This window comes from Blastomyces gilchristii, assembly GCF_000003855.2.
Source record: "Blastomyces gilchristii SLH14081 genomic scaffold supercont1.11, whole genome shotgun sequence".
NCBI lineage: Eukaryota > Fungi > Ascomycota > Eurotiomycetes > Onygenales > Ajellomycetaceae > Blastomyces > Blastomyces gilchristii.
In genome coordinates this window covers 1,959,023-1,983,481 of record NW_003101672.1, presented here as the reverse complement: position 1 = coordinate 1,983,481, position 24,459 = coordinate 1,959,023, and the positions used below count along the sequence as shown (strand labels likewise).

The window sequence follows — 24,459 nt, the reverse complement described above, 5'->3', positions numbered from 1 at the left end:
CTCTATTCTACTTGCGTGTCTTTGTTTTGTCGAACACCAACTAACTAGTTAACTATCGCTTCAGCTACAACTGTTGGCTCCGATTAGTTGTACATGTACCTCACATTCATTGATTTATTCGCAAAATAATTCATTCCCAACGACATACAACCAGACCAAAGTTGATATTTACCCTTAAACTTGAAGAGGCCTGTGCTACAGCCCCTCCGCAGCATCCCACCAAAAAGTCCTTATTTATTGTGGTTTTTAAATTAACATAACTGCTATGTGTATAGGTTATATTTCATAGTGGCATGAACGCGTCACATTCATCATCCAAGGGATTACAAAAGAAAAAGAAAAGAAAAAAGAAAAAAAGTGAAACGAAAAAGAATAAAGAATCAGCATCATGTAATCCCCATGAGTTCCCATAAAACTCCCATCAGCCAAATAAACGCATCGCTAAAGGAAAACAGAGTAGAGATCAACTTGGGAATATCACACCTGCTCGAAAATGTCAAACCTAGGGAAAATGGGAAAAGAACAAGAGGGAGGAGGGAGGAAAAGGCAAGTAAGTAATTAAGGCAAACAAGGAAAGGGAAAATAAGAAAAGGGAAAATAAGAAAAGGTCCCGGAAAACCCCAGTTTAGTACTTCCCGATTATCCATATATATCTATATAGAGTAGCGGCCGTAAACAACCAAGCAAATACTGAGGGTTGAGCTCGAGTAGGTGTCGAAATATATCCCCAGGCGCAAACATAAAAGCGAGAAGTGGAGTGAGTAGGTGCCCAAAGAAAAAGCAATATAATTTAATAAAGAAGATGAATAAATAATAAATCTATTCTCAGGGATTCCGTTCAGTCATTGTCCATCGGCGTTTGCTCAGCGGCTCGCGCGTTGGGAGCGAAACGCTACCCCATAGACCATGCTGGGAGAGCGATCTTGACGGTCGTTGGCCAGTCGTCTCGTCCGAGGCATTATCTCCGGCGCTTGGTTTTGGATCCTCGAAATTGGGAATGATATCGTCCGCTGATTCAGCAGCGTCGGCGGATGTTGTTGGTGACACAGAGCCCCAAAGTCCTGGAGATGATGGCTTTCGTGCAGAAGCTGCGCGAGAGTATGGCGGGCCTGACCCTCTTGAGTTACTTGGCTTTCGAATAATAGAATCCCCGATGGCAAAATTTTCCTGCGAGCTGATAGAGCCGGAAGTAGATCCAAACCGATGCCGGTAGGAGGAAATCGGGGATGGTAGTACCCTCGGAGAAGAGTCCAGGGGTGACGATGAGCGCGAGGAGCTGGTGCCTGCGCGGAGATGCTCTGTTGAGGAAAGGAATTTCATCTCATACTCGTCTGCCAGCTCCTTCAACCCGGAATGTTGTTTTCTATACGAAGTGGGTACCGCTGCGGTACCTTGGTCAGACGGCTCTACGGCTTCAGGTTTCCTGACTGCCATGGTTAGTGAAGTCATGCCAACATCAAGCAAGACTGGCTGGCCTGTTAGTGCACCAATGAGCGCATTGCAGCCAGCTCCATGAGATATCAGAATTAAAATAGTCTCCGTAGCATCTTCCTGCTCTTCCCCTGCCCCCTCCTGTTTAGTCGCGTCGGAAGTACTAGAAATTCCTGGACCGTCAGATCTGTACCAGTCTATCATACGTTGGAGCCCGTTGCGAAATCTATCGTGCATAGCGCTCCATTCTTCACCGTATTCGCCCCCATTGCCCCAATTTTGGGGTTCGCGCATGCTGTCCCACTGGTAATCGACGTCAACACAAGCATCACGGGCATGGGATACGTACCCGGCGGGAATAGGGTCCGACGGTGAAATAGAATAGGTGGGAACGGGAGGAACGTATCCCGAATAGCCTGCTGGGAGGTCGGTTTGAATTTTCGAAATGCCAACCCCCGTCGGCTTAATACCGCCATTTGCACCCGTATCAAAGCTGCCAGAACGATTCCTGTGCGCAAGCGCATAAGCCTTGGGAGCTGTCTGCTTGATGGCTTCTCCATCCTTCCCATTCCCATCACCAGTTTCATCGTCATGACGTTCGGAGGCGCCGGTGGTAAACTGGTTAGTCCAGCCCCCGGGAAAGTGGCCAAACATTGATTTCCCACCAGCCTCAATACCAGCTTCGATTGGTTCTCCACGACGCAGAAGTTCCGCTTTTGCACCCGCAATCATCATCACAGAACTTGGAGGAGGCGAAATCTGCTCAAAGTAGTCCGGAGAGAGCCATTCTCCGAGAAATGCGTCAAGCCGCAGTTTGTATTTTGGAACGGGGGTTTCAGTCGGTTCGATGGCTAGCCTGGACAGGGAAAGGCTAATGCTTGGTTCTGGGATGGCTGAAAGCTGGTTTGAGTCGCTGCCTCGCGTGACGGGGGAACCCGAATGCAACCGGTGATGTTTATATGGTGAAGATTGACTGCGGTTCAGAGGGGAATTTTTGCTTAGCCTCATGCCGGCACTCACTCCGATAGCGGTTTGCACGCAGCGGAGAAAGGGAGAAGTATGGATAATTATTCTCTGCTTTCTGGCCTGTCTTGGTGTGCCCGATTGATTACCCTCGCCATTGTTACCCCCCACTACCGCCGCCTTATCCTCCACGCTATTATTTCCATATGGGTTGGATGATTGAGGGGTGACAGGCTCTTCTCTAGCTCGAAGCAGGTTACCTATCCGAATACCGAGTGCGCGGGATTGATTCCAACCGCCATATGTAAGAGGAGGATCGTACGGGGTAGGTGATGTTAGATGCCACTGTTTGTCCACCGCATCCAACCGGGCGCCATGCCTAATGCTCCATTAGCAAATAGATCTCTCACCCCCACCAAGCGTTGGGCAGCAGGGTAGGAAGTAAAATACAATCGTACGAACCTCGCAATGATGATAACTGCTGGAGGCTTCCCCATGGATGCTGCAAAGAACACCTCTCCAGCAGTCGGCTTTTATAGGTAATGCGTCTCCTTCCAAGGTAGTAGCACCGCTGTTATAGATCCGAAATGCAGCTGGCTGTGAATATGAGACAGGCACAGTGGATGGAGTACGGCGTTGCTTGAGCTCAACCAGCTCATTGTACTTTTCGAAATTAGGATCTCATTATGATTTATGACTCCGCTTGGTGTTAGGAAGCTCGCGACCTCGCTATGGGTAGGGGTGGGTGGGAGACGAGGAGGAGGTAGGCTAAAAGGGAAGGGAGGTAGATGCGAAGGGAATGACTAGCTAATCTATAGCTGCAAAGGAGAGTAATGGATCGGACAACCTGCTCGAAAGCTGCGAGACGAGAATTGACGTTAGACGTGTGTTAGTTCTTGCGAGCTGCGAGTTGTCTGGAAGTCTTGTCATCGAGCTCTGGTGGAGTCGAGAAAATACACGACACGACAGGCATGTGATCGCGGGGCAGGCCGGACCAGCTGATGTAAGCGGGGCAAGCTTCTGCAGCGGCCGCCACCTTGGGGGTGTTGCAAGACTGGTCTGGTCCCATAAGTTACGTTTCTTGGCCTGAGTCCCACCGGGACCAAAGTGATCATAAGTTAAAGCTAAGACATGATCGGGACTAAGTAAAATGTAGAAGACAATGTTGTTATATTATAATTTACTAGCAAGGTTTTCATATATAAAATGTGAGTGAGACATATAACTGCTGTAGTTAGGGCTGCCAAGGCGTGCGGGTTCAAACCTCGCAGGGGGAAACATCAACAGGTCAAGATTGAAAAATCAGAACTCAAGCATCTCAAAATACAGAGGTGTAGTTACTAAATAGCTACATAAATTTTCTCTCAATCCTGGGCTAGGATGCATGTATTTGCAAGTCTCAAATTGTCACTCTTTGTATTTCCTATGTTTCTTGTTATCTTGGTGTGGTTTCAACACCTGTATTTTAATAATAGAAAAACAAAAAATAATAATAAGACGAAAAAGAGCCCATGACCCGGAAATTCTGGCAGGTATGAAGACAATATATAGCTCTAACAGAGACGCCACACCATCCAGGGGCTCTCAAACACCAGTCTCTAACAATTAATCGAGTAGAAAGGTATAATTCGCTGAAACATATAAAGAAACCCCGAAATTTCAACAGACGACCTTGAAAACACCACCAGAAGTAGTAATCGTAGATATCATATCACTCAAGCCAGGGCCCCCATCGGGTCCCATAGCGGCAGCTTTATCGGCGTCTGCTTCAACACATCCCTCACCTCCTGGCTCACAAACTGCAGGTCAACAACAACCTGATACACAAACTCATCCATCCATTTATCCGTCATAACGAACCAGCCCTTGTCGCCCTTGTCATCGCCCCATGAGTTCTCCACACGCCAGCGCACGGGCTTGCCGTCGTCCCCAATGTGCACGGCCGTCAGAACCATGGCATGCGTCATGGATGACTCGCCCGTTTGCAATCTCTCGGCCTTGCTCATGCCTAGATTGACGTTGAAGCCCAGAGAGTAATCATACAAGGCAGTATCCATGATTCCTGATGAGGAGCTGGAGTATTTCCCCACGTCGCTGCCGAAGAAGACAGGGATGCCCGCTTTGAGCATGGCGATCGCGGCAGCTTTCATTGTCTGCGGGAATATGTTTTGTAAGCACTTCTATAAACGCTTCGTTACTTTGTGGAGTGACAGAGAACACTTTACCTCCATATTAACATTGACATAAGTTACCGGTCGGCCACCGACAACATTACCCAGCCGATCCACAGTCAATAACCGTTTGTAGGGGTTCCTTGGATCATTGACCAAGCTAAAAAGCTCATTCACATCCGTCCCCTCACATGCCCTAAGCCCTTCACTACTTGAAAGACTCGATGCAAAGTCCAAGGGCGTCGTGGATAGTTTGTGAAATTTGCCATTCGCATCGTAATACACCCAGTGAAATCTCTGTTGAGGGTACGGTGCCGGTCCAAGTAAAATGGTCAGAATTGAATGGATTTCTTGTAGAAACTTTTTCTTCGCGTCGCCGATGGACGCCCTGGTAGAAGGATCCTCGCTCGTTGCCATTTTACGCAGGACAAGCGCATCCTCACGCAGCTTTGTGGTGACGAGCTTGCCCAGGAAGGAGCTGTTTTTCGCATTATAGGAATCAGGGCACAACTCTTTGGGAACCTACGTATTTATCAAATTAATTTCCGTTGTTTCATAAACGTAGTAGGCTCCAGTGAAACATGAAACGTACATACCAAGCCATACTTCCCAACCAAATTCGTGACCATATCCCACTGGCCGCCATCCGACACGGGACTTGACATTAGGCTCTGCACCAACCTACCATCCAGCGGCTCAGCGGCCGTGTCAATGACATGCTCCAGGAACCAATTGGCTTTTTCAATCTTATCCCAAAAGAATAGATATGTTTGACTCAACTCGAAGCTCTTCAGATTGTACAGCTTCATCAGAGCCACGCGGAACACGTTGGTCGACGCGAACAGCCAGCAGCGGCCCGAAGAGTACTGGTTGGTGATCGGCGAGCCCTCGAGCGGGATCTTGACGTTGAAGACCTGAGCATCTGCAACTTTTGCTGCGTGATTGGCTATGATGGTGGTGGGGGAGTTGGCGGACAGAGCATATAAGGCGAGGCGGTTCTATGGCGATATTAACATTATAACATCTAGTTAAATATAGTATGAATGCGCGTAGCATGTTACTTGTCGCTTACCTTGGGATCTGCCAGCAATTCCTTCTTCCAACGCCTCGTCTCTGATATGGACAAATCGATCTCCCTTCCCGACGAGGAGTAGGCCGGGGCTATACGGATAGGATAGTATGACACAATCAGCCGCCTGTTTGACATTGAGAATGTTACAAGCCTGGGATGTACTGTACTCACGTTCCTCATCAACATAAACATAGCCCGACTCCAGGCCTTCCTGCATCCTCTCCGACACCTCCAACTTGGACATGCCTTTTGCAATCTCCTGCTTCTCGTGGTCAACAGCCTCCGCAGCGGCCTCCTTGGACTGGCCTGCACCCATTGTATAGATACAGAGTGGTAATTTGATGATCTATGCGCAGTCAGGCGATTGTAGTGAATCTAATATGCTATCTGGAGTGAGCGGATGAGCCAGGCCAGCCCCAAGTGCACGATGGCTATCCCGATGTTGGTGTCTATCAAGGTCTCCTTTATCCAACCCATACGAGGGGTTGGGTCTTGGGACCCCTTGTCATGTGACGTCAACACGGCCTAACCTGGAAACAACAATGACATCAATGCAGAGAGATATCTGACTATATAAGTTGTCTATCCTGGATTTTGTTCCAGACGCTGGAGCTAGATAATAGGAACACTAACACGAAAAACATAAAAAAAATATCCTTCGTCCACATTATTTAAAAAGGAGAAAAATCATCATGGTTCTGGAAGATAACATATAACGGTAGAGAGGTAAAGAAGCTCTAGCCCGTGATGTGATGGTAGTCCAAAAATAAGCCCAAAAAAGAGAGAGCGCAGCCAAAATCCGAACGACAACGGTGTGAGAGTAGGGGAAAAGGGGGGGAGAAAGGACAAACGAAAGGGAATAAAATTGAATCTATCTACAATGAAACAATCATCGTGAAGCCGGAGCCAAAACTTACGCTCCACAACCGCTGTGACGCTCATCAAGGCAAAAGCTGACAACACATCAAGCTGTTGTTGCCTTTCCGCCTTTTCCCCTGCCCGTCATGGACTAGATTCATCTCCTCCCCCGCGCCGACGGAGATGCCGACGACATCATCAGCGGCAACATCACATACAACATAAAAAACACCGACTGGTTCACCGCAGCCTCATCGCGACCTACATCAAACAACGCCATCCTAGTCAGGGGCGGCCAAACTGGCCACAGCGAATCCTGGTTCATCATCATCATCGCCGATCGAAGAACCAGCTGGTGCGCTTGGCGCCTCCCGACCCGGACCCGGAGGCATCCTGCGACTGCAGGCCAGACAGCGTCGGATTCACGAGCGCGCCGTTCGAGTCGACAGCTCCTCCGCCGCCACGGAGAGGTTTGGCTATCCGAGACCCGCCAAAGCTGAATGCCCCGCCCTCTGAGGATGGGAGGCCGCGTGTTGAGCCTGCTTTGGCTGCTTCCAGACGTTCCTTGAGGGCTGTGAGTTGCGCTTCGAAGCTGTTTATAGGAAACATAGAAAGTTAGCTATGCACGTTTTGTTTTATATACGGATTATTAAGAGATTCAATTCATACCGATGGTTCGCCGCCGTAAGTTTCTCCTGACTATCCTGCAAGAGAGTTTCAAGGCTCTCAATGCGCTCATTGCGTGCAATCAGCTTCCGCTCCGCAATCGCCACCTCGCGCTTCAGGCTGCCATTCTGCTCCACAAGTTGTCGCTGGACGTGCGTCAGCTGCTCCAGATTCCGCTCTAGGAACGCCATCTTCTTCTGCTGCGCCCGGTTGTTCGACGACTGCAACACGTTCTTGTACTGCTCGCGGGTCTCGTCGAGTGAGATCTCAAGCTCCACTACCCGCTCGCACCGGTTCTGCAGGTCGCGCATTAGAGATTTCTTCATGATGTCGAAGTCTGCGATTTGCTGCTGTAGCGTCTTGCTGTTAACGGTGGGCCCGCCGCTGCCATTGATAGGACCACCACGGGACTGCGCTTCAGTAAGAGATTGTCGCAATCGTTCTAGCTCCTCGCCCCGTCGTGTTAATTCGCTTCGAAGCTCCTCGACCATCTTCGATTCATGCTCCTGTCGGTCCTCATATGCCTGGCCCAGGCGAGTCTTGATTTCTTCTACGTCGTCCTTGCTCAGGCCGTTTTCGAGCACCTCCTCATACCGTTTTTGAAGCTCTGCGATCCGGTCCTCAAGCTCCACCCGTTTGTTGTCCGGCAACTCCTGGTAGGTGCTTCGGTCATTCACAGTCAACTCCGCCTGGCGAACAAATCCTTGAGCCTCGATCAGGCTGGTCCTGAACTCAGTAAGAGCATCAGCTGCAATGGGTTCCCCAGAGCTGCTGGATGCCTGTAACGCCTCCACCCGCTCAACCAGCTTCTGGATCTTCCGTTCATTGTCCGAGAACACGTTCATCCCCAGATCGAACCCAGCCATCATCTTAGCCATGCGCTCGGCTTTCTTCTTATCCTTCTCATCCAAAGCGGCGCTGGTTTCCTTGGCGCTCATTCTGACATCGAGAAGTTGCTGCTTCAGCTCATCGAGTTCGGCCGTGAGTTCAGAGTTGGCCTCCTTAAGCGTATCCATGATAATAGACGCCTCCTTGCTCTCATATGAGACCTTCTCCAACTGCATCCGCAGCTCGTTGACCTCGGTGTTAAGTTTCTCATTATCCTTACCCGTCCGGATCGTATTCTCCTTGAGAAATTTTAACTCCTCCTTCTTCTCTATGAGATCCTTCTCTACGTTGGCAATAAGCGTCTCTTTCTCCGCGAGTTGATCCTGCAGCTCATTCTCCCGTCGCAGGAATTCTTCCCGCTCGTCTTTCTCAAGCAGGATGCTAGGCGTGCTGGAACGTTCGCCTATCCTCGAATCGGGTCGGCTGGGTGTCTCCGATCTTGAGATATCCGTCTGTAGGCGAGACGGCGTCCCTGGACGAGGAGGTCCCCGTGCTTCAGCCCTCATGCTACTCAGCCCATCAGCAGTTCTAGCAGGCGTCCACCGTTCCCTCGGCACCGTCTCCCCAGCCCGCCAGATTTGAACCTCCGACTCGAGAGCGGTAATATAAGTCTCAAAGGTGACAACCTGCGTCTGGGCCTTTTTAAGTAACATCTTCAACTCTGTGGGACTTAGCTCAGCGTTAATCTTTGCCTTGTTCTTAATTGCCTTGGCGCGTACTCCGAAGCGGAGCGTGCTAATTGTTTCTGCATCGTTGTAGCTGCTGGGGGAGCAATTGATGATTAGAGTCGTCCGCGAGTTACCACCCAAACTCTCCTGCAGGATCCGCGTAAGTTTTGAGTCCCGGTAGGGGATATGCGTCGATTTGCCGTCCGTCAGCGAATTGATAACCATACCCAGCGCGCTCAAGCTCTTGTTGATCTTCTTGGCTTCCTCGAGTGTCTGGCCGCTCGCGCCTGTCTTACCGACCTTCTCGCTACCCGCCAAGTCGACGAGGAATAGCTGGCCGCTCTTTGCAGAGCCCGTTTCCACATTCTTCTGCGTGATAGTGATGACGAAAATCGAATGGGACCGCGAAGACTCCTGGTTCATATTGGTTGCAGCTACAGCCCTCGCCGCATCGCCCCTGCGCATAACTTCGTAGACCTCCTGCACGCTGGAGACGTAAATTTCCAGTAGGCCCTTGACGTAAACACCGCGGGACTTTTCTTCGTGGATGGGGAGGTTGTCGTTTTGTGGCACCAGGAGATCCCGAATGCGCTCCATATAGATTTCCATATAGCTCACGCGAACTGTATACTCGATGTTTCCGGGACTTGCAAGGATGCTGGCGAACATCTGTTCGACGATACGTGGGATAATACCCTTTCCTACATCATCGTCGATATCCGAGCCCATCATTGTATAGGACTTTCCAGCACCGGTTTGCCCGTAGGCGAAGACGGTTCCGTTGTAGCCATTGAGGATATCGTCGACAGTGGGGCGGATGGAGAAGTCGAAGACGTCTTGTTGCTGGGAGTCCATGCCGAAGATGCGGTCGAAGGTGAAGGCCCCCGCGGCCTCTTTAGACTATTATTCCAAAAGAACAAGGTTTAGTCGATATCTGATGAGATACAGCAACAGAGAGGGGGAGAGGATATAAAGATGAAAAGGGAAAAAAAAAAAAATAAGAAAGAAAGAAAATAAAAATATCTAGAAATAATAAAAAAAAAAAAAAAAAATAACAAAAGGAACCCCTCGATGTTTACATTTATCCTGCATGTATCCTCACTTTCGAACTCGACAATGGGCTCTCCCCCACTGGCGAGTTCGATTTTATTCTGGGGCCGGAATCTGGCAACAACTATATCGATGCATGAGCATAAGTATTGTATACTCCAAGGGCATGGATGGGAAAAATAAATAACAATAACAATAATGAGAATGGAGTTGTTATCATACCCTTGATGGTGTTGGTACTGCCCGACCCGCTCGAACTGCAGGTGTGAAAATCAGCAATCGCACCACGGATACCATTGACATTGATAGGATAGCTAAACCAAATATATGACAAAGGGGATCAAGTGTAGGAAATGGGGCGAATTTTGGAGGCAACTATATAGTTTGACGTACGCCATGATTGCTGGCTTCTATCTCGACAGACAATCGCCGGTAACCGTTCACCTTATGTTCACGCGAACAGGACAAGAGCAAAAAAGAAAAGGGACCAAGCCCACGAAGGGCAGGCTGTAGTTGTATCTCCCCAAGCAGGGCTATTGAGCGATAGCCCCGTAGAGTCCAAGAAGTGGTGGAGGAGGAGGAGGAGGAGATGGCGGAGGAGACGGGGGGAAGAGCGTGTATATTGGCTTAACGAGCCAGAGGCTTTCCGCCTGCGAGTTGGGTTGGTTTGGTTGATTGACGCGTTGAAAGCGCTGCCGCGAGAGACCAGGGAGAGAGGAGGGCGAGGTAAGAATGGTATGGTCGGGGAGCTCCACGGCCAGGACAATGATAGAGAGGTGTGTAGATGGATAGATGTGGTGTGAGACTGGAGTGATGTGATTTGGTGATTAGCCTTTGTTGACACACGGCTTGGCATCGGACTCGATGTGCTCTGTACAGATTAGTTACGGGGTAAATATGGTATGGCACACATGAATGTCCTACCCTGACGCGGATTACCAGATATAGCAACCTGAAACACGTCAGGGGATGTAATCTAACGTGTGGTGGTTGTCTCTACATATCACAGTATTCATATATATGTACTCATATACCCTGTTGACATGTATTCAACTATTTACTTTGTTGAAGGCCGCTCACCAAACAAACTCCTCCACACATTTTCTCCTGTGCGGTGGCTGATAATGTCGACAGCACATTAACTAACCTTCTACCCTCTTGCCCCTCCCTCGCCTTGCAGAAATCCATTAGAAATGCTTAGAAGCTTGTGCATACCACCTTTGCAATAATATATTGTTGTTGAACGGGAAATATTCCATGAGAAAAACGTGTAAACAAAAACGTTTGGTTCCCATAAACTCTACGCAGAGCATAATTCATGCATCATTCTTATCGGGAAGATATTTATTAACCGTGCCAAGCGCACTCACTCTCTCTAGTGGTAGTGAGTCGCGTTTGGCACGGTTATACATGTACAGTCTGCACCACGGGCTGTATACTTTTGATCAACCCATGGGAATCCCATGCAGCCTTATGAGCCCTGCATTTTCCTTTTCCTTTTTTGCTTTTTTCCTTTTTCCTTTCCGTTTTTTTTTTTTTTTTACGTCTCGATATTTCTACATAACCGGCGAGTTATCGGCAGTGTGAACTGGAAGTTCATTTTAAGGTCCAACCATTTCCTACTATTTAGCAGTTAAGTAGCACAAGAAATAATGAGAATATGAACGGGCTAGTGAGGGGCTAAGCCATGCCGGAAAGAAAAAACAAAAGTAGAACAGATACACGTAAATATAAACTGAAGAAAAAAATGAAGAAAGAAAAAGAAAAAACAGCAAGCGCCAAAACCCCATGCTGTGAGAATAAGATCAAGTTAAAACAAGGAAACGACACAACAAACGACACAGTAGTAAGGTATAGATCAAAATACCCTCCAGGCCATCTGCATTTATGGCATGAGAGAGGGATGGAGAGTGGGATAGAAATCGGTAGTAAGCGGCAGTGCCAATAGGAAGAGGCAAGTGCAGTAGTTGCCACACCATTCTGATAGTAGTAGAAGAGCAAAAGAGGAGATGATCCGTTTGTATATACTGTGCCCACCCATCCATGTACGCCGGCAGAAACCGGTAGTTTGTCAGGTTTCAGCCATCAATCCTCCCAGCTCTTTTCTACCGTTTCCCGTACCCGTTTAGTATATTCCCTGCGGTTGTCTTTGTAAAGATTAGAAGCCTCCACGTTAGCGGGCGAGGATGTGTTGGGGTCGTTGAGCAAACTGGATGGAAATATAAGTTTAGTTTAGTTTTACTAATTTATCCTTTTAAGCAGAGAGATTGCCTTTAAAAAAAAATAGCTAATGTGAGAGAAAAATAATACCTTTGGATACTAGTTAAGATAGCAGCGACGTCATACGTTGGACTCCAGCGGTTCTGTAGTATATCCAAGCACAGTTCACCGGTGCCATAGACGTTGGGATGGAACATTTGGCTGACGAATTTTACTCCGGGTGGCTTGTTTGGGTACTGTTCTTCAAAATGCATGACGAGGCGGAATGTGCCGTCTTCGAAGGGTGTGTCGGCCGGACCGATAATGACGGCGTTCCAGGTCATGACATTATCTGCTACGGGGGAGGCGGAGACACCGGCTGGGGGGTCTGTTTGCATACGCTATTCAGAGAGGTAGGGATAAGCATGCTGGCATGTTGGAATGGGAGATATATTTATATAAATATGTCGAAGACGGTACCTTGAAATCCCGCATCAGGCGACGGCGAGCAGCTGTGGACATGGCGAATGTACAGGAAAGGAAAGGATGGATATATGGAGTAAAAAAAGACCGTAAAGACGTCTAGTAGGGCGGAGATAGCGGTACACCGGGGCAGAAGGGAGAGGAAGGGGGTAGCTTGGCCGGCAGGAGGGGGGATTGGATGGGGGCCAAGTGAGCGAGGTGGAATGAGTACCTGGACAGAGAGAGAGAGAGAGAGTGAGTGAGAGAGAGAGTGAGAGTGAGAGAGAGAGAGAGAGAGGAGTGGATGGAGGCTCAAGTTGCTCGAGTGATGAAGCAGGATATATATAGCGATAAGTAGTGAGTGAAAAAGGGTGATGCCAGATAGACGATGCAAGATGTAGGATGGACGATGGAAGAAATCCCGTAACGTAGAATATGTAGCCACAGCTTTGTCTCGTCATCTGAAGAAGAGCAGGCGATGGCGGCGGGCCGGGGACAACAGCTTGGCATGACTTGGCATGGCTTGGCAGAGAGTGCTTATCTCGCGATTATATAAGCCAGTTATGCGAAGGTTGAATTTCGTACAATAGTAATTCCGATCCACGAAATATAAATTGTAGCCGAGGTCCAAGGGATATACACGTGACATACGCGCTTAGTCACGGCAACGCTGGTTGGGAGGACTGAAAGACAAGGAAAAGAACAAGATATAAATCATCTCAGATGGATGACACCAGAATAATCACCAGCTAATTGGGCTCTTGCTGTCGTCGAATATCTCGTTTATCTTCGGGGAAGCTGGTGTCACTTACACAGTGTTGGCGGAGCTAACTCACCAGCGCAACTTGTCCCGCGAATTTCCCCCACCACCAGCCCGGGTTTTCTCCGACGCCCTCCGCAAACTCCTCCTCCGCCAGCTCCACCAGCAAATACGTCTCTATTTTTGTTATTGTATATTTCGTCTGTTTTCACTTGGACAACCTCCTTCACTCCTTAGTCTTCTCGTTTGGTTGTTGTCTAGCAGCGCTTGAGTTCTCTTCCCTTAAACCATCAAGCGTCCACCCTACATATACCCACCATCGCATAGCTAGATATCCGGTTCATCCACGATGCAGTCCTCCCTCAGAGCAGCCTCCAGATTTGCCTCAATGACGAGATCATCACAGAGACTGGGCCAGATCCAGAGACAATTTTCTTCCTCCAGCTCCTGCCAAAAGCAAATACAGGAGGCCTATATTTTGGGTGCTGCCCGTACACCAACTGCCAAGGTATGTTCTTGCATATATCTACGGGATTCTGAGGACTCGAGCAAGGAGAAGACAAACAAGGAGAACAAAAGCTAACTATACCAGTTCAATGGCTCCTTCGTTACCGTACCCGCTCCCGAGCTAGGCGCCGTAGCCATCAAATCCGCCATCGAGAAGTCTGGAGTTCCCGTCGAAAAAATCACAGATGTTTACATGGGTAACGTCCTACAAGCATCTATCGGCCAGTCTCCCGCAAGACAAGCTGCCATCTTCGCCGGCCTGTCCCCCGCCGTCGAGGCCATCACCATCAACAAAGTCTGCGCCTCAGGCTTAAAGGCCGTCGTTCTTGCTGCACAGAACATCCAGCTCGGTCTTGCGGAGGCACAGGTTGCCGGTGGAATGGAAAACATGTCCAGAGTGCCATATTACCTCCCGCGATCTACCCAACAAGCACCATTTGGCAACATGAAACTAGAGGATGGCTTGATCAAAGACGGCCTCTGGGACGTCTACAACCAACTCCACATGGGCGTGTGCGCGGAGAACACAGCAAAGAAATACGAAATCACCCGTGAACAGCAGGACGAGTACGCCGTGCAATCCTACAAGCGCGCGCAGAAGGCGTGGGCGGAGAAGAAATTCGACGACGAGATCGCCCCCGTTACCGTCAAGGGCAAGAAGGGCGACACCGTTGTGACTAAGGATGAGGGCTTCGAGGATCTCCGTGAGGAGAAGATGAAGTCGCTCAAGCCTGCCTTTGTCCGCGATGGCACAGGAAGCGTCACGGCCGGCAATGCCTCGACCTTCAACGACGGCGCCTCCGCGCTAGTTATTACCAATAAGCAGATTGCGCAGCAGTACGGTGCTTCCAGCAGGGTGCTTGCCCGTATCGTCTCGTCCGCAGATGCCGCCATGGAGCCCATTGACTTCCCCGTGGCACCCGCCAAGGCCGTTCCCATCGCCCTGGAGCGAGCGGGCCTGACCAAGGACCAGATCTCCATCTGGGAATTCAACGAAGCGTTCGCTGCCGTCATTAAAGCAAACGAGAAGGTATGTTGTTGTTGCGCTTCTTGGATGTGAAACTCCTAATTTGCTCTTGTAAACCACATCTAACCATTGCATTGCCTGTGTCGTGTAGATTCTTGGCCTCGAGAACGCCACTGTCAATCCCCTTGGTGGCGCCATCTCCTTGGGCCATGCTCTTGGAAGCTCTGGCTCGCGCATTCTCACCAGTTTGCTTCACCAGTTGAAGCCAGGACAGTACGGTCTCGCTGCCATCTGCAACGGTGGCGGAGCCGCCACGGCCGTTGTCGTCCAGAGAGTGGAGGGCGTCGAGTAAAGATAGGGGAATTTTACAACCTTGTCTATGCGCTGTTTTTATATATTTATGTGTATGTATGGAGCTTAGATGAACTGTAAATATTATGTCATTCTCATTTTATACAATGTTTTAGCGTTCTACCATGCAATACCATTGAACAAAATCTATTATTGTATCACAATCCAATGGAGAGCAGATGATTCCATTTTGTAAGGGAAGAAGGCTTGTTGTGTAAAATTCCTGTTATCACACAATTTGAATAACATATCTTCATTCATATGAGTATATTTCCATTGTGAAGCTACAAATGTGTAGATCATGTCAGATCATGTGAAGTGACTCGGAATCTATTGACAATGGTATTATATCTTCTTACAGCTTTTTTGAGATTGTAGTTAGTCATGTTCTCTGCTGATGCAGGAACAACATATCAATGCTTTACTGTATTCAATATATTTGTGAGCATTCAATGATAATTTAATATTCCAAACTGCAAACACAAATCTTGCACACACAAATAAATTGCCTGTTCTTTGATATTTCTTAGATTTCAAAGCCTAGTATGTCAAAGTTGTTTCTTCAGTTCTTAAATCTTACTTCAATTACTCCACTTGCAGATCATTCAAGTTATTATTGTCGTCATTGTTATCACTATCACAGATAGCTAGAACAAAGTAAAATATAAATATGAGTGTATATAATGCTGTTGATGGCAGCGGAGAATTTGGGGGTATCCTCAGAGGACTATAAAAATCTTCAAAAACTTATGAATGGAAAGATCAAAACCAGAGAATACAATGCAGGAAAGAAACAAGGCAAATAAAATCAACAGTGAGAAGGGAAAAAAAAGGGACAGGAAAAAGGAAAACATATATGCCTCGAAATATAGCATCCCACACGTACATACATCCGTAGTTGTTACACGAAAGCATATCAATTCATCGGCATATTCCCAGTGCCACACCAACACCGGTTCTCGCCCTCGCGCTCTACCTGAACTAGGATATTTATGCCCTGTTCGCTTAGGTAGCTGATCGTCCGACGCCGGACGTCCTCCATATCCGCCCCGCGAGACGCAATCACATGCATCACTCCCAGTATTCGTTGGCCGGACCCGCCATGCCCGTGGGCGTGTTCGTGGGAATGCTTGTCGCCATTACAGTGGTTGTCATCGTGGGGATGGGTGTGGGAATGATGGCTATGGTCGTGGCCATGATGGTGGCCGTGATGGTGGCCGTGGTGGTCATGTTTATGCTGATGATCGTGAACGGTATCGTCTAACCAGAATTTCGGAACGGAATATCCAACCACGCCACGCAGGGTGCTGACACCAGCTAAGGCATCGCGTAGCCCGTATTCAACATCCGCGGGGAGGGCGAGCAGTAAGGTTTTCGACGTGCTAGCCACCAGTGGTATGGCAGAGACAAAAATGAGAATGGCTATTAGACATGAGGCAATTGGGTCGAATCCAGACCACTTGTAAAAATGCACGAGGATTGTCGACAGAACCACTGCAACGGACCCAAGGGTATCGGCTAAGATGTGGAGGAAAATCCCATGCATGTTTTCGTTTGAGTGTGAATGGCCGTGGTCATGGCCACCGTGGGAGTGAGAGTGTCCATGGTGGTGGCCGTGGTCAAACGCCATTATTCCCACCATGTTGACTGCCAGCCCAGCAGCGCCGACGAAAAGAAGCTCCCCTATCCTCTGGACCTCGCTTCCAGACATGAGCCTTTCGACGGCCTCATAGACAATCTCAATACTAATAATCCTGTAATGCTTTATTAGCAACATATTTTTTTGCACGCTACAGTTATGCAAGGACTTACATGAGAAACACGCCATTGGCAAAGCCAGCCAACGTATCTACCTTCCCGTATCCGTATGGAAATCTTACACTTGGCGGCCATTTACTCATCACAGCGGCAGAAAGGCCTACTGCGAGTGCGAAACAGTCAAATAACATGTGAATGCTATCGCTAAGCAAGCCCAGCGAGCCGGTTAAGATTCCATAAGATAGTTGAACAAGCATGAATCCAAAATTAAGGCTGTAACATGTGAAGAAGCATTAGCAGAGTGGGTAGAATATATACTGTTTCCTGGAGGAACGTACCACATGAAATAGAATATTCTCCGCGAGTCTTTTTCTTTAAGGATCCCATATATGAAAGGCCAATGGTCAAACGACTTCAAAAGCCATCTGGTTACTCGAGTCGGACCGGTCTCACTTTTGTGGTGGTCAGCATGGTGATGCCCATGATGTCCATGTCCGTGCACAGCATGAGAATGGCCATGGACATCTTGTTGTGCTGCCCTAAGATCTAGGTGAACTAAAATATAGCCAACAACAATGAAAGAGCATGCTAGTGCAATTTCTAAAACTTCCATGTGGGATATAACAGCGTTAACCATAATAGTGGAACCGGATCCTGCAATAAAGGCTAGTTGATGTTTACTTTGGAATGTTGACCGCTCGATATATAGAAAGGATATAGCTGAGAGCAACGCAGTTATCAATGTAATCACTAAGGCCGCTAGGGTGATATGGATACCGCCAGTTACATAACCAATGAGGAAGCAGGAAACTGCTAAAATGCTGCCAACTCGGAAATATAGATTGGAGCCTGCAGCGGCGGCTCTTGATTCCGGCAATAGGCTACTTTGGACTGGAGGGGCAGAATCAGAAACCGCGGGCTCGTAAGTTGGCCCCTTGGAATGAACTATTGAAGGACGATTTTGTGGTTTTGCAAAAGGAGGCTGGATAATAAATACTGAGAGCAAAAGTGCAAGATATCCTCTGAGAACCAGCCGCCAGTCAATGGATGTTGTGAATCCCGCGGTGTCGAGAACCATCATTCCAAGCAGGAAACAAGCTGTCCCTTTGCGTTGTGTTAAATGGAATCGGGATTGTTTCTGCTCATAGCTGTCATGATCAAGCTGAATAATTGGGGCCAATCTGGAGACTAGCAAGAGTAGCATGACGATAACGACCCTGCCATGATCAAGAAGCAGAGAAGCATAAAATGGCAGGCCTATGGATATCGTCATAAGGATAGTATGCCGGACGGTCGGTATAGTCCCACCAGCTGATTTCGCTTTGGCTGTAGGGTCACTCAGGAGACGCAACTGGTTTTTCATTCGCAGCTCAGTATGGAGGCCCATTATCAGCATCGTTATCGAGGTCAATGCACAAGTGCTGAGAAACTCTCTCCTCTTTGGAGAAAGAGGGGGTGCCTGGCCAGATTCTACAGACTCGTCGCGGAACTCTCCTCCGGAGTCGTGGGTTGAGTAATATGTAGCCATGAACGCTGAAAATATCAGGTATGGAACCGAGACTAGTATACCGGCAAAGATTTCACTCGCAAAAAGCCTGGATGCGCATATCTGGTCAGTATTCATGCACCATGTCCTTCGCAATTCAACTAAAAACTGACTTGCTCAAGAGAGTGGCTGATTGTTCTGAACTCTCAGACATGAAACGCCTATCCCCGCGCATTGTAGCGGTCGAAGCACCCAACGAAAACCCCGGCGATGGACTGCCATTTCCATTGACCATATCACAGCTATCGGCCCGCGCAGATACATCGTTCGAAATATTTGATGAGCCCGAGGGTCCTTCCGAGTAATGACGAGCATGTCTGACAAGCGAATGGGTTGTCGGCTCTACGACAGAGTCGCTCACATGGTGTTGCAAGTTTGAATGGGCCGATAAGTTGCTAGACGAAGGGGCAAGGGACCCTGGATGGGTCATCGAGAGCGACTTCTGGCCATGTGGAACATAGCCGCCGCGAGAGCGCCGATGGCCTGGCGGGGGTGGTTGGAGGCCACCCCGGTCAAGATTGGCCATGGGAGGATATGAGGGCACGGACATTATACAATCGTCTCCATCATATCATAAACGAGACCAATATTGCCAACAAAACGTTAGACGGTCGGTGGTGCTGGCAGTTGTGTGACGAGAGCGCAATAGCGGATTGCTAGGAAGTCTGTCGATTGTCAATTGTCAAGGCGAATCCTACCACCTGTATCCAATGTGATACCGTTCGAGAAAATCCCAACTTCCGGACAGTCCTTCGCACTTGGCCGTCTATTATTCTCCTTATCCTCCAGTTCCTTGTCTGCGTATCGACCGTTGTTGGCCTCCAGGTTGACACGAGGTCACATGACCTCTCGGTTGTTTGACCTTGTGGCCTCGGGAAGTGATTAATAATCCATCCAATCCCGTGCGGCTCTCCACAGCTCCCATTGGCCATTGCTTGGGGCATTTTCTTCACAAATCTTGCTTGGCGTTTTGGATTAGCGTGTTGACTTGTTGGTTTCCATTTAATTTAGCCCACCCAGTAATTCTTTTTTGTTTAAGTTACGGTTATTAATGATAATAATGGGGGAAGCGCGGTAAACTACTTTAGCTCTGACCGCATCCATCCCAATACCCAGAATTCGGCATGCCGGGGGAATCAGCTCGGCATGCCGATATGTCGATGTAGTTGGAGCGGAATAATAATTTACCGACAAATTTGAACAATCCCAGAAAAGGAAAGCGTGGATCCTGGCGTTTTATCGGCGCAACATATCCATTACCCGGAGAGGGATTGATTGCTCATCTGTCTGGCTCCAGCTGAAGATTTTCTTTCGGAATATATATCCGGAGAATGAAATCTACCTACGCTCGTTGCTCAATGCAGTCCGCTCGTTCTGGCAATTCCTTGCAGAAATGTTGACGCTTATCGTGGGGGCAGCAGCGCTCTTCCTGGCCATTTCTATACCAGCGTTGATACTTGTCTTGCCATCTCGCTATGAGAGAAAAAGGCCTACGTCTCCACCCTCCTTATCGAAGTTAGAAGGTCACATTCCCGAGCCTCCATCTGTTCAGATCGTCGTGCTTGGAGATATTGGTCGCAGCCCACGGATGCAGTACCATGCATTGAGTTTCGCAAAACATGGCGGGATTGTATCAGTCATCGGATATGCAGGTATTTATTTATTTATTTATTTATATTTTTCTACTAACAGCGCGATGAACGCTCCTTTGTGATAATAAATATTGACTGTGCGTTGTGAGTATAAAGGTTCCAATGTCCACCCGGATTTGGCCGAGCACCCTAGAGTTTCCATCATACCCTTGGCCTCACCCCCAAGCTTCCTACAAACCCACAACAAATATCTGTTTCCGTTCCTTGCTGCTTTGAAGCTGCTGCACCAAACATGGTGCTTATGGCTTGCCTTGGCATATCACTCCAACCCGGCGCAATGGATGTTGGTCCAGGTCAGTTGCCATCAACACGCTCCCTTTTCCCTTGTTCATTTTATCCTCTTCCATGTGTTTTGCACCAGTTTTTCTTAGATGAAACCGTCTCTGATCTAACCGCTGAGATTTTGTTTCGCTCGTTTCAGAACCCACCCACTGCTCCAACTCTGGTGATCGCGCAAATTGTTTGCAAACTTCGCAAAACCCGGCTTGTTATCGACTGGCATAACTTTGGGTACTCAATCCTGGCGTTGAAACTGGGTGATAGTCATCCGATGGTCAAGATAAATAAGTCCCATGAAGCCACCTTTGGTCGGTTCTCTTCCGCCCATTTTTGTGTAAGCAATGCCATGGCGCGGCAGCTCCGTGATGATTTAAAGATTAAAACACCGATTCTCGTTTTGCATGACCGCCCTCCATCCATTTTCCAGCCTTTTCAAAGCGACATGAAAAGGTACAAGTTCCTATCATCTCTCTCAGAGACATCTGAATTCGTTGCAGATATGAAGGCGGGAAGGTGCCGCCTTCTTGTCAGCTCAACTTCTTGGACACCAGACGAAGACTTTTCGATTCTAATCGACGCCTTATGCCGTTACTCAGCCATGGCTTCCACAACAAACCTTTGTCTGCCGCGGCTGGCTGTCATAATAACTGGAAAAGGCCCCCAGCAGCAAATGTACCTTTCCCGAATTGCCAAATTAATGGACCAAGGAAAGCTTGAAAAAGTGACAATTCAATCGACATGGTTAAGTTTAGAAGATTACGCTCGGCTCCTTGCGAGTGCTTCCCTAGGCGTATGCCTCCATACCAGCAGCAGTGGTGTTGATTTACCTATGAAAGTTGTTGATATGTTTGGAGCTGGGCTCCCCGTGGTTGGCTGGAACCAATACGAGGCGTGGCCAGAACTGGTAACTGAGGGAGTCAACGGCCTTGGGTTTGGGAGCACTGATGACCTGGTTGCTCACCTCGTTGATTTATTTGGTGGAAACGGGGAGAAACTCTGCACTCTTCGTCGAGGTGCACGCCGGGAAAGTGAACGGCGATGGGACGACGAATGGGACCCAGTCGCTGGAAACCTATTCGGACTCCCTTGCAAATTCCAGCCAGGAATTAGCTCTCAGAGTGCCTAGGTACCTGAGTAGGTTGATACACGCTAATGGATGCTACGACTTACGTTCAATAATGTACTTCATCGCTAGAGTGACTCCTATTTGCGGAGCGAGCGAGGAGAGTGAAACAACATAATACAGTCTTTTCTCGTCCATGGCCCGAGGGTCAACGCAGTGCCGGGGGAATTCCTACCTCCCAAAGTACTCCGATACACCATCACATATTTACTTTCTGATTGGCCAGCTAGAAGTACAATCATCCATGAGTGCCCCCAAACCAGTACGGTGCGGGCCGGTCGTCCATGGGTGTCTACAATACCTACCATGCTGAGAATTCGATATGGCATACTCAAAACTTCAATTGTTCCATTCTCTGTAAAAAAGATGTGTTGACATTTAATAGGGAGTCTCTACCATCATTCATTTACCCCCAGGTATCATCTCTCTCATTTTCTAATCTGCCCCAAGTACTGCAGATCGGCTGGAGACGATGCTCACATGCGTTTTAATGACAGCTCCCTTCCTGATCCAGACTAGACTCCAAAAGCTGGGCAAACGACTCGCGTGCCGGTTCTCCTAACTCTATGGACACAACGAACTGTATAGATTACTGCTCAGAGAATTTTATTTGTGTTCATCATCTTAACTGCTCTCCATAATAAAACGTTGCAATATTCCGCTTTCTCCTTAATAGTGGCTGAAGTCTATGGGCCGAACTGCGTGAGAAGCAAGGATTGTTATCTTTATGGGAGACTCCTTCACATTGTCGAGTCAGCGAATCGGCAACTCGCCCATCCACGTAACCCGCCGAGAACGCCTCATTGAACCCTCGTTGTCTCAATGGACTTAGCCACCAAGATTACTTGAGTAGCGTATCAGCACAAGATATGAACGACGATCTCAAAAGTTATGGCCAGCCAGGTCAGGACATGTAGGCATCCCCTATCGTGTCTGCCAAACCCTCGTGCTCCCAAGGCAATGGTCTAAGACCATAATTATTTATCAAATGCTCAACCTCTGTCAAAGGTTAGTTGAACCTTGACGGCTCACCGTTTGAGGAGAATATTGCTCTCAGGCCTCCAGTTCTCTAAATCAATGTCGATGCAGCTGAGGAGCGCAGCTAGAAAGCCATTCTTGATTGGATTTAGTGTGAATTACAAAGTTTTGAGAGCGACAACTTCATCTTCCCCATAGCTCGATAGCTTCCTTGTACTGCACAAATAACTTTCCATGTCTCTCTATGCGGAGCACACAGCACATATTATCCTTTCTCATGAGCCAGCAGAGGGTCCGAGATGCATTCTCGCATAAATCGGACGGGCAGGTAGCAACCGAGCCGACACGTCCAGTTCATAAACTCCCATCAGTATTCCTGCCCACCCACTCTGTCTTATGGTATATAAAGAACTAGACCGTAACCCCTTAGTTTGGCCCTTGACCACACCATTTCCCACTCATCCTGTGGGACTCCCAATTTTATAGTATTTTACATTACTATTCTATTTCATTTTCCTTGTCCTCGTCACTTTCATTGTCACTTTCATTGTCACTTTATTTTTATTCCCGCTCATTGGCTGATGAGCTCACTAACCAACCCGTCATTCGAGTCAAGATCTTGAGATTTGTCTATGTCATACTAGTTACCGTCCTCATAAGTTATGGATTTGGAAAGTATACTAACAGTACACACCAACGCCAAAGCAAATCCGCGGCTCAAGGCTCAATGCTCAGATCGGATCACTCGTCGGGATACCTGCAATCTCAGTTCTAAAGCTTGTGGTAGCCGCGATGCTCAACAGGATTCTTGTTCCGACTCCTTTCCACCGTAATATGGTCTGGATCCCTGAGCGGACCTGCCACACTGGTTGGCTGCATATGCTTCCCCGTCCTCATGACTATTGGCCAACCTCACCAGGCAATCTGGGACAAGCTTATCAAGAATGCCAAGTGCAGAGACCCCTTGTGTTCTACGCTACGGTCTATTTCATCTTCAATGGAGGTTTGTGTCATATTTTCCCATCATCACAAAGTAGGAACCAGCCACATGAAGATGTCACAGATTTACTGATACGCCTCCATATGCATAGCAGTGTCTGTGTTCGTGGATTTTTACTTCTCAGTGTACGCAGTTGTTGTGCGTTGGAGGCTTAAGTTTTAATTTTGAAGAAAATTGCTGTCTGCGCTGCACTGGGACTCGGTTCAGTGTGTGTTTTGCCTATGCCCCTTTGTTTAGTCCAAGTCTACTTCTCTCACCACACATTGTCCTTTATAGAGCTTGCGCCATTGCGATTGTCAAATGCGTTCAGCTACCAATCTTGAAACAGAGAGTCGATACTACTTGAGAGTTTGTTACCCTACCGTATGTCCCCGAATTTACATGAAGGCCTAACATCAGATTCCTTCCAGACAGAAGCGGCGAGTGGATAATATGGGCGAAGTAAAATATCTCACTTCTGTCCCTTTTCCTTCTATTCGAAGTCATATGCGAGACTAACAATGAGGGACGATCCTAGACTGGAAGCAGATACTGTTATTATGACCTCCTGCATTCCCACGCTGAAGCCCCTTTGCCATTTATTTCAAAAAAGGAAAACGACCCCAGAGAATCTGCGAGTTACTTCTTCGACCCTTTTCCGCCCGGTCGCCGAAGCCATCAGAGTAGTTTCTCAGTGGGAAGCCACCAATTTGAAACAACTGAACCGCTCTAATATCAATCTAAAGAATGCCTCGGACGAAGACGCATGCCGTCCGAATCCGGGGATGAGCGGTCACTGATCCGTCGAGACAACGATATTGTTCTGTGACAGCGACTTCGAACTGGCCAGTTTTGGCCGTATTGCTGCAAACCGCGACGCCTATACCGTTGTACCAAGGCCAGGAGAGATGTCAGAAGGATAGATGTTTCCCAAGAATTACATTATTACTCCAGACAGAAAAGTTAATGTCTCCCTTTCACATCTGTAGGCTCGAGTAAAAGAAAAACTATATTGTCGGAAAGAGGATGTTGGCTGAGACTCGGAACGAGGGTTCTAAGGGTTGTCTGAGAACGGCTCCAGGGCAGCTACCAACTTGCCAGACGAAAAAACATACTGTAGAAATATTATTA

General features: G+C 48.2%; 8 protein-coding genes across 8 annotated transcripts; 3 read left to right on the top strand and 5 right to left on the bottom strand.

The window, feature by feature from the left end:
• Positions 1-3,502, bottom strand: BDBG_05792 (phosphoglycerate mutase). Its single transcript, XM_002624238.2, has 2 exons — positions 2,857-3,502; positions 1-2,773 (listed from the first exon to the last, which is right to left on the bottom strand). The coding sequence occupies exons 1-2, from the start codon at positions 2,889-2,891 to the stop codon at positions 826-828; spliced, it is 1,983 nt and encodes a 660-aa protein (XP_002624284.1). The 5' UTR covers positions 2,892-3,502; the 3' UTR covers positions 1-825.
• A 607-nt stretch (positions 3,503-4,109) lies between these two features.
• Positions 4,110-5,953, bottom strand: BDBG_05791 (bleomycin hydrolase; the record flags this gene model as incomplete). The annotated part of the gene is made up of 5 exons (XM_002624237.2): positions 4,110-4,547; positions 4,620-5,087; positions 5,162-5,563; positions 5,638-5,726; positions 5,809-5,953. 5 exons carry the CDS (start codon positions 5,951-5,953, stop codon positions 4,110-4,112), a joined length of 1,542 nt encoding a protein of 513 aa, XP_002624283.1.
• Positions 5,954-6,825: 872 nt separating this feature from the next.
• BDBG_05790 (kinesin heavy chain) lies at positions 6,826-10,165 on the bottom strand (the record flags this gene model as incomplete). Its single annotated transcript, XM_031722315.1, has 5 exons — positions 6,826-7,087; positions 7,165-9,617; positions 9,797-9,891; positions 9,990-10,024; positions 10,161-10,165. 5 exons carry the CDS (start codon positions 10,163-10,165, stop codon positions 6,826-6,828), a joined length of 2,850 nt encoding a protein of 949 aa, XP_031579161.1.
• A 940-nt stretch (positions 10,166-11,105) lies between these two features.
• On the bottom strand, positions 11,106-12,920 carry BDBG_05789 (ubiquitin-conjugating enzyme E2 2). Its single transcript, XM_002624235.2, has 3 exons — positions 12,447-12,920; positions 12,078-12,367; positions 11,106-11,976 (listed from the first exon to the last, which is right to left on the bottom strand). The coding sequence occupies exons 1-3, from the start codon at positions 12,486-12,488 to the stop codon at positions 11,853-11,855; spliced, it is 456 nt and encodes a 151-aa protein (XP_002624281.1). The 5' UTR covers positions 12,489-12,920; the 3' UTR covers positions 11,106-11,852.
• Positions 12,921-13,036: 116 nt separating this feature from the next.
• On the top strand, positions 13,037-15,385 carry BDBG_05788 (acetyl-CoA C-acetyltransferase). Its single transcript, XM_002624234.2, has 3 exons — positions 13,037-13,696; positions 13,781-14,725; positions 14,814-15,385. The coding sequence occupies exons 1-3, from the start codon at positions 13,538-13,540 to the stop codon at positions 15,012-15,014; spliced, it is 1,305 nt and encodes a 434-aa protein (XP_002624280.1). The 5' UTR covers positions 13,037-13,537; the 3' UTR covers positions 15,015-15,385.
• A 61-nt stretch (positions 15,386-15,446) lies between these two features.
• On the bottom strand, positions 15,447-19,234 carry BDBG_05787 (cation efflux protein/zinc transporter). The gene is made up of 4 exons (XM_031722314.1): positions 18,431-19,234; positions 17,110-18,366; positions 16,826-17,044; positions 15,447-16,767 (listed from the first exon to the last, which is right to left on the bottom strand). Exons 1-4 carry the CDS (start codon positions 18,865-18,867, stop codon positions 15,930-15,932), a joined length of 2,751 nt encoding a protein of 916 aa, XP_031579160.1. The 5' UTR covers positions 18,868-19,234; the 3' UTR covers positions 15,447-15,929.
• A 476-nt stretch (positions 19,235-19,710) lies between these two features.
• On the top strand, positions 19,711-21,374 carry BDBG_05786 (beta-1,4-mannosyltransferase; the record flags this gene model as incomplete). Its single annotated transcript, XM_031722313.1, has 3 exons — positions 19,711-19,969; positions 20,066-20,262; positions 20,391-21,374. The coding sequence occupies 3 exons, from the start codon at positions 19,711-19,713 to the stop codon at positions 21,372-21,374; spliced, it is 1,440 nt and encodes a 479-aa protein (XP_031579159.1).
• A 2,475-nt stretch (positions 21,375-23,849) lies between these two features.
• On the top strand, positions 23,850-24,128 carry BDBG_05785 (uncharacterized protein; the record flags this gene model as incomplete). The annotated part of the gene is made up of 1 exon (XM_031722312.1): positions 23,850-24,128. One exon carries the CDS (start codon positions 23,850-23,852, stop codon positions 24,126-24,128), a length of 279 nt encoding a protein of 92 aa, XP_031579158.1.
• Positions 24,129-24,459: the final 331 nt, after the last annotated feature.